The 8923-nt window shown below is 41.9% G+C and overlaps 1 protein-coding gene across 4 annotated transcripts in view; it reads right to left on the reverse strand.

The window, feature by feature from the left end:
• sema3fa (sema domain, immunoglobulin domain (Ig), short basic domain, secreted, (semaphorin) 3Fa) overlaps window positions 1-7621 on the reverse strand; it is a 56557-nt gene extending 48936 nt beyond the window's left edge. For all 4 annotated transcript variants that reach the window (XM_010896112.5, XM_010896111.5, XM_010896110.5 and 1 more), the window contains exons 1-2: window positions 7278-7621; window positions 5480-5640 (exon numbers count right to left, since the gene is read on the reverse strand). In XM_010896112.5, coding sequence (XP_010894414.1) covers window positions 5480-5594 — 115 coding nt within the window. In that variant the 5' untranslated portion in view covers window positions 5595-5640; window positions 7278-7621. The remainder of the gene's footprint in view (window positions 1-5479; window positions 5641-7277) is intronic.
• Window positions 7622-8923: the final 1302 nt, after the last annotated feature.

Raw genomic sequence — 8923 nt, forward strand, 5'->3', positions numbered from 1 at the left:
CACAGTAGTGAGCCTGTGTCTGGGCTGTCTCTGTCGGCCAGGTAGGGCGCGGATAAGCTTTCATCGGCTCATTGATCGCTCAAGGCCTCTTTTCTGGTACGACCTAGGCTGTGGGCACTTAACTGTGGCTCCAGTGTCGAAATTGACCCAAATAATTGAAACCTAGGAGCCTGGGAGAGATGAAGGGAGATAAACTCTGCCAGCCTGGGATGGGCATCTTACTCTTACTCTCGCATGCACAGACTTCGCACGTGCACGCACAGACACATTCCAACTGTTGTTTCCATTACAGAGAGCTGACTGCAACCTCCGACCCTTTCACTCTCAAGTGTTTTTTTCTTGGCCGACCATCTCCCTCTCACTGTCGATATCTCGCCCTCTGTCCACCCACCCTGTGCCCCAGTCGCTCTCTGTTTCAGAGGCTGACAGTGGGGCGAAGAGCTTAGCCTAAGGCCGGCTGTCAGTCAGACGTGATGCTCTTCATCTCAGTAGACACGTCAGCGTGCGTCTCAGCCGTAGACTAACTAACCACAGGCAGGTGGAAGGCTTAGGAAACACCTCAGCCAAGGCATTTAACCATGAGCAGACTTTCCTCTCTCACCAGCCTTAGAAGGGCACGTCCGCCCACGTCTTCTTCTCCAGTCTGAGAAATCTGGGCTATTGTAATCACAGAGACGGGGAGACACTGAGCCAAGGCTAAGTGAAGTTCGCTATGAGCAATGGCTTCATTTAAAAAAAAAAAATAGAGGCAGAGATATATTCAGAACAGATCTCTGTGTGAACTGTGAATGTATTATGCCCCGAGAGATATGACAGGAAAGGTTAGCTAACACTGAGTTCTTTGTGCTACTGCAATAATCATTTAACCCTTGCATTGTCACAGTGAAAGATGAAGAGTGTGAGGAAGTTGAAATAACCTTGAGGTTCTGTATGAGAACTAAAGCAGTTACATGACTGTCCTGCTGTGGTCTTATTTAAAGGGATACTTTCAGGAATAAAGCTCTTTTTCTACTTCCACAGTCAGATGAAGCCAAATACTTTTTTTATTTCATCTTTTTTTTATTCCAATAAGACAATGGATGACTAGTTGTCATTAACAATGACAATGTGGCAAAAGTAAAACAATTGCAAAGTAAAACAAAAGTAAAAAGATAATAATAATTTCATTAATTCATTTACACTAAATGAGGTGATACATACAGTATTTACAGACGGATAAGGTGCATAGATCACCATTTGAGGTAATACTTACATATAACAGCAGTGTTAAGATCACAATGATGAGTGTTGTATTGGATACTGGTGACAAAGCAGACGGCGTTGTGGCAGACTATGTCTAATTTATTGAGTGGTCTCTGTATCCATTATGAAGGAAGTCATAGGTAGTTCTGAGCCAATGCTAACTAGCGTCAGCGCAATGACAAGATGTTTAGTCCACTGGAAGTCTATGCTATAAGCTAGCGTGCTGGAACTTAGAATATGCTTCGGTCAATGTGCTAACACTAAATAGCAATTGCGCATAAACCTCTCTCAAACGTCCTGCAGATACAGAAAAATGCAGTCCATTGATTAATGTGACTATAAGGAGGTAGTTATAGGGCTTCCTTGCAAAAATCCCAAAGTATCCCTTTACTATGTCCATCATTATTTACTCCCTCGTTCACCACCAAGTCTGTTTCCAGGTGTTTCACCCTGAACCACATTCAAAAAACCCTACTTTAATCACTTTCGAATGTGACTGAAGATTATCGTAACAAGCTATTACTAGATAATACGATCCATTTTCACTGGGTGCTGAGGCAGTTAAGGTAGTTAAGACCAAGTGTGACCGGCTCCTGTTTTTAGGGGTCATGACCTACGAGGAGCTCCGCACCCTGAAATAGAACCGTGATTATACAGCTTGTTTGAGGATAAATATAGGAGGTTTTCCCACGGAGGATGAAAAAAAAAAGGTCATGGCAATGAATACGCTTCAAAAATGAAGAGGCACAATGGTGTTCCACCTAATTTATCTGAAATGTCCGCCGTTCCCAGTGGAAAACACCCAAACGAAAACCAGAGAAAGCCAGGCAACGTCTACATGACGGTTCTAAAGGATATCTGTAAACACTCTCTGTTCAGCAAAGACCTAAGCCCCATCTTTATCTTTATAAACTTACTGTAACACCTGTTGGCTAACCACCCCACAATGAGCCCTTGGAAAAGGTCTCAAACGTTTACAGAATGTGAGCATGTGTGTTGCTGCATGTGGGACTGTAAATGGGAGCATTTTGTCCCCCAACAGTGATTCAACGTTTGCACAAGGTGCAGTAAAATGTCGCAAATGCCTATCTGTTTGTACAGTCTTTTTTCTGCTGCTCAAATTCAGGTTTTACTGCTAAAGCAGTATGGGAGACTTGTGTGCATTCCTTCATTCTAAGTTGCTTTTTGCTGTTCCCTTATCATGGGTGATAACTTAGACTGAATGGCCTGTCTTCAGTGGCTCACTGGCTGCTTCATAGACCTCACTTTCGGCTATGCAACCAACACTTTATTGGACCTTTATAATAGAGCTCAGTGCCAAAAGGGGTAACCCCTAGTTCAATGTAACCATAGATTAGAAGATACATTCAAAATGTAATATACACTGCTGACGAATAGGGGACATTTCTGCTGTCACAAGTCAGATAGGGCGTTACTATGTACAGCAGCTGATCTGAGACTTGTTATTCATTTTAATCAAGAAAACTGAGGATGAACTCAATGCTTAAATGACAATATCATATGAATAACTGTAAATGATACAACATGACAGATGTCCGTTTATAGCTCATGAGCAACAAATACCTGGAGCATTTTTCTTTGTGTCTTGTCTAACCCAAAAAGCTTTGAATCAGCTGTCATGTCACAATGAAGATATGTGTTGGCTAGCGTGTGGCATGTCTCTCCCCTCCGGGGCATCGTTTAGCATGTAAATCCTAAAAGCTTTCACCCAGGCAGCAGATTTTCTCTCTCCGCTCAGGAAGAAAAAAAAATACGACAGAAGATAAGAGATTTAACAAAATCATTTGGCCATGTGAAACCTACATTTTGAACTGTGACAAAATACAGTTATTAATGGCAACATGAACTAACATGAACGGAATTTGGATTCAACAAGTGTGCCGTCGATAACTGTAAAATACCTCTAATATAAATTAAATGTGTATGTCTGGCAGGTCAAGGTCTCTACGAGATGGTCTGAAGCTCAGGTTCCCTGAGAGTTGACTGATGGACATTGCCTCTATGAAATGGTCTGAAGCTCAGGTTCCCTGATAGTTGACTGATTGACATTGTCTCTACGAGATGGTCTGAAGTTCAGGTTCCCTGATAGTTGACTGATAGACATTGTCTCTACGAGATGGTCTGAAGCTCAGGTTCCCTGAGAGTTGACTGATGGACATTGTCTCTATGAGATGGTCTGAAGCTCAGGTTCCCTGAGAGTTGACTGATGGACATTGTCTCTACGAGACTGTCTGAAGCTCAGATTCCCTGATAGTTGACTGATAGACATTGTCTCTACGAGACTGTCTGAAGCTCAGATTCCCTGATAGTTGACTGATAGACATTGTCTCTACGAGATGGTCTGAAGCTCAGGTTCCCTGAGAGTTGACTGATGGACATTGTCTCTACGAGATGGTCTGAAGCTCAGGTTACCTGAGAGTTGACTGATGGACATTGTCTCTACGAGACTGTCTGAAGCTCAGATTCCCTGATAGTTGACTGATAGACATTGTCTCTACGAGATGGTCTGAAGCTCAGGTTACCTGGTAGTTGACTGATGGACATTGTCTCCATGTACCTCAAATCTACAAGCACTCAAGTCCTCATCCAATGATGGCAATGCAGTCTTTCAATTAACCCGACCTGTTACTCAAATTATTTACACCATGCATCTGTCTTTTATGGAAATGTCATGTCGGTGCTTGTGCTTCTATATCGCCACAGTCCAAATAAGTGTGAGAGGCTTTACATATAAAAGAAAACTGCTCACTGTCTGCCAATAGACCACTAACCAGAAAAAAATAATATGGTTGGACCATTAGACCACACTAGTGGTTTTAACCTCTCTAATGCCTCAAGTTAGGATCTACATTCTGGCAGCAGTCCACAATGCATACCTGCTCAGTTAGAAAGGGATTGCCAGTCTATGCATGCAGGAACCATTGGTTGCAAGGCGTGGAGTAGAGCTTGGAGCATCAAAACTGAAAAGCTTATTAAAAACCATTGGGAGACTAGAAGGAGATTAGAGCTGCATTTCTGAGAGGTTAGATACTGCACACTTGTTACAGTTCTGTCAACCCCCACTTCCCGGAAAAGTCCAATGAATCTTGTCCCCCTTGGATATGCTTTGTAAAATGTGTAGATAATTATTAGGCTCAGCAAGGTCTATAAGGCAATCAATAGGGGCACATTTAAAAGCTATTCCCCTCAGCATGGGCCACAATAATACGATTGGAAAATGTGCTGCTCATGTTCAGCTGTAGTCGCCAACAAAGTGGAATTGCTCTGTCAAGCATATAGGTCTCTCAAAAACCAATCAAAGACAAAAAAGGAACTAATTTAAAGGATATTTGAAAGAAATTACCAATTTGCAGTAGTGCAACTGTGAAACTGAGAAACCACTGGGTTGTGAAAACAAACTTGATTAGAGAATGAAACTAACAGATAAGTAAGGAGGATTAGAGAGAGTCAGCGAGACAGTATCAGATAGTCAGAGAGAAAAAGATTGGGTCTGAGAGGAGGTAACAAATGTTGTCCAACATAACTAACAGACAAAACAACCAAAAAGTACAGAATCTCCTCCAACTCCTATCAGATTTAATGTGGATTTCAACTCAACTGGAGGCTTTGCGAGGCCTCCTCTACATTGGGCTCAATGCCAGGGTTCATCTAGTGATTGGCCTGGCAACCCCATCATAATAAGGCCAACAAGGGGAATGACAAAGCATCACCATCAAGGATCAATCTGACTGTTCAGGTCACCACACAGACAGGGCCTCGTGTGGCATTGAACATCATTCATAATACGCTGGGGTGTCGGGAGGTGTGCCTGGACAATGGTTAGATCCAACTACATTTCAGAGGGGAGCCACTGGCAGACAAAGGCCAGACGGAAGGTTGTCAGTCAGTCCGTTTGTTTAATGGTGCTCTTTGGCCCTGAACCGTGAACACAAACAGTGCTTCACCTCTCTGCTAATCTCTCTCAACCAATTTCTCTCGGCAGATTATCCTGTGAGAGAAAATCTGTGACTGACACCATGCTGTGCCAATCCAAGTGTATGCCTGCCCATAGTCCCCTTAATCTACATTTCACCAGGAGCAAAGCAAAAGCTATAGGATGAGACAATAAAGCCCACAGCACAACCTCAACAGATCACGCACAGAAGAATTCTATCCAGAGTCACAGAGAACCATTGAATATTTATGCAACATATCCGGGAGCGTGGGTCTGTCTCACCTTTAAAGGACAGGAAAACACGAGGGGCCGAGAGGGGCTCGTTGGGCGGCATGGGCAGTGTTTCGGCAGACAAAGCCAGCAAGGTGGACAGCAACCATAGTTTGTCCCACAGCATGGTCCCTCCTCTTCCAGACACAGAGGAGGAGAGGGAGTCCAGGTACCTGAGGAGAGAAACAGGATGATCAGCTTGGCATGTACACCTGAATCATAGTGCACCTACCATTAACTGCTGTATTTGAAACAGTTTTGAAACAGGCAACTATCTGTCATTTAGCACCAGACAGATACTAAGGCAAGTAACAAAACTACCACAACACAATGTTGATGCATTCACTTAAGGGTATATATCATCAAAATGCCAACTTTCTGCGTCAGAAGTGTTGTTGAAGAGGAATGCCTGCAGGCTGAATCAGGCTCCTGTCGATCCCGGCTAGTAATATGCCCGTGCAGGTTGAGTAGGCTTTACAGAACTCCAAGTGGAATTGCAGGGGCGCGGCCGATGCTACGCGTTCATTCACATGGGTCTCCCCTAAACAACTTCGAATCCTTCGGCTCCATTCATTACACCCGAGACGCCCGTTAACTGCACAATGCTGTCTTATATTATTACGACCCTTTTACAAAAGAAACGATCAAAGCGCTTCTTTAATGACCGATGAATGAGTAGTGCATGTTGTTGAATACATATACATTGAACGCTGGCTGACATTGACGTTAATGACGGACGTCATTTATAATAGAAAATTATCCTTAACTGCCTTATGACAATGATAGGCGTATTCAACAAAACACTATATTAGTATAGATAATGGGACTGTTGTGTTTGTTTTATGGGTTTTGGAGCCCATAAAGCCTACTTCAAGGTCTTCTTTAGCCATCTAATCTCTCATGCATGGCACTGTTCAGATCGTAAACCAGGGTTAAAAGCTGCCACGGGATTTAGGATCAAGTTCCGAATGAAAGCCTCAACCCTCCAGGTAGGATAAACCTCTAGTGTAAAATTCCAAATTGAAGGCCTACCATCTAGCCAAACTAAAGCGTGACTGGACTTAATATTATAAGACATTGTTATTGTTAACCTACACATTCCTTATACCTTTGGGAATGGGATGGTTATAATGAACCGGAATAACGTTAAAAGTATGTGCAATAGAAAATGAATATGCCTTTAACTCAAAGATAAAGATCCGAAATCGTTGTGTTATAACCTGACAATAAAAATAGAAAATTCACTGTCAGAAACTTAAGGTTTAAACCAGCAACAAATAGGTTTATACGCCAGTTGTTGCAAAAAAGAAACTAAAGAGATATAATTTCGGCTTCTTGTGACACTTATGAAAAGTAACTGAACAGACCTTGCAAGTGTTCCCACAGCAGTTTGAAATGCACTGGAATCCTCAAGAGAAGCAAAACGGTTTAATATGGCCAATGGCAATCAGTAGCCTACGGGGAATTAAACCTTATTTTTCCTCCTGCAGCCACTATGCAAAAATAATAAAAGCGTGTGTATAGTAATAGGCTAGTTCTAAAAATATATATATACCAGAAAAAAACGTGGGTTACACAAAGCACACATACATTCTTAAGTGGACTGAAAGTAAATTGACTGTAAATACCAATAGACGTAAAGAGACAATAGGCCTTAATCACCAATTGCTCGACTGAATAACTACTGTATTGTGCATGGACAGTGATCTCTTAGTAATAAAATCAATAATTAAGAAAAATTAGCCTTTGCACAAAACATTACATATTAATTAAGAAGCCTATACAGTAGGGTCTATATATTTGTGCGTACCTGGTTATTATTGCCGGGGAGAAATTGTGTTTCTTTCAGTACGAGTCATTTAAAGGCATTCAACGAAATCCTATATTCAATTCTCCTCTGTCCTCAGTGTGCGAATGAAGCGGCCGAGATCCTGGACGATTCCCTCGCAACAAAGCTATAGGATCCAAATCAACTTGGTAATCAAGCTAAGATTGGAATGTTTGTCTCCTGTTCTCTACATTTGTCTCCTTCAATTGCGTACAATCCCAATTCGTAGTTCTTGTAGAGAGGGTTAATGTTATTCCTTGAAATGGAGGAGTTGGTAAAGTTGAATCTTGCGGCGCAACACACCGCAGCTCTGAAGGCTACTGAAGGGGGAGACGCACTGGCAGGTGGATACAGTGCGTTCGCCCGTAGACTAGATCCACCCATTGGGCGGGAACTTACCTTAGCAGCAGACACCACTGTACCGCCCCCTTACAATGATGTGCCTGTAAAACAATGGCTAGAAAATGCACACATCAGCGTCTAGTCCTCAGGTAGCGTTACTTAAAAACTGGACGTTTCAGAAAAGATACAGATACTGAACAGATATATTTACTTGATACATCACTAGGCTTAGGCAGTGTTTCTGTTGTGTGATATTTAATATTTATTATTTTCCATGATTTGGACATTCAATGATTTTGAAAATGATGCAATTGACCGGCGCCCCACGCGTGATGCTATTGGCACTCGTTTAGTTTGATCAAGCGTGGTGCGTGTAACTACCAACTGGAATTGGTAGTGCAGAACAAGTAACCACATTTATATCCTGGGGAAAAACATAAGCCGCCAGAGAGAGTAAGAAAAAACAAATCACAATTCATTTTCAGAGGAAGGGTGACGAGTTAATACAAAGCACAACGGATTATCTATGATTTGCTTAGGCTTTTGAGCAAAACCTCATGAAATCCCAACTAGAACATTTCTTTTCCAGATATTTTAAAATGTTTTCACGGTGCCCTGCCCACTTGTTCTTTTGCATATTTGAAGCAGATCATACAATGTGTTTGCGTGTGAGAGGGAGACAGTCAGAAAGAGAGAAAAAAAAAATTAGAAAGGGAGACGAAAACAAGCGGTGATGGCATGTGTGGATGGGGGAAGGGTTGTGATGACAGCAGTGGGATGCCTGGACAGATTTGAGTAAACACACCTGATGCCAGATTAGAGTGATCCCAAAATTAAGGATCAAACGTTATGTGTTGTGCCTAAGATGAGCTGTGATTCACGCAGTGCTTTAACCCTTGCATAATGCTTTCTACAGGCTACATAGAAGGTCGTGTCATAATAGTTTCTAATGGAAACGGTGTCAGGTAAGTGGACGTTCTGGGTGTCTGATAGAGTAGTTAGAGAAAGTTGTTTGGTGTATTTAAGTTATAGGATCCTCATTTGCTGTTGCACATGCAATAGAGTCTCTGCTGCAGAGTACAAAACATCCCAAACAGACAACTCACTAATGATTATATTACATTCAATTAAAATATGTTAATATATAGAGTCCTGTGAAAAAGTCTTAAGCCACATGAAAAAATTGGGAAAAGCTGTTCATCAGGGCATTAAGGGTTTATTTGCTTTTAAAGACACTATATAAGATTAGAATAAATACACACAAACATGAAAAAACAGAAAACATT

This window comes from Esox lucius, chromosome 17 (assembly GCF_011004845.1).
Source record: "Esox lucius isolate fEsoLuc1 chromosome 17, fEsoLuc1.pri, whole genome shotgun sequence".
NCBI classification, from domain to species: domain Eukaryota; kingdom Metazoa; phylum Chordata; class Actinopteri; order Esociformes; family Esocidae; genus Esox; species Esox lucius.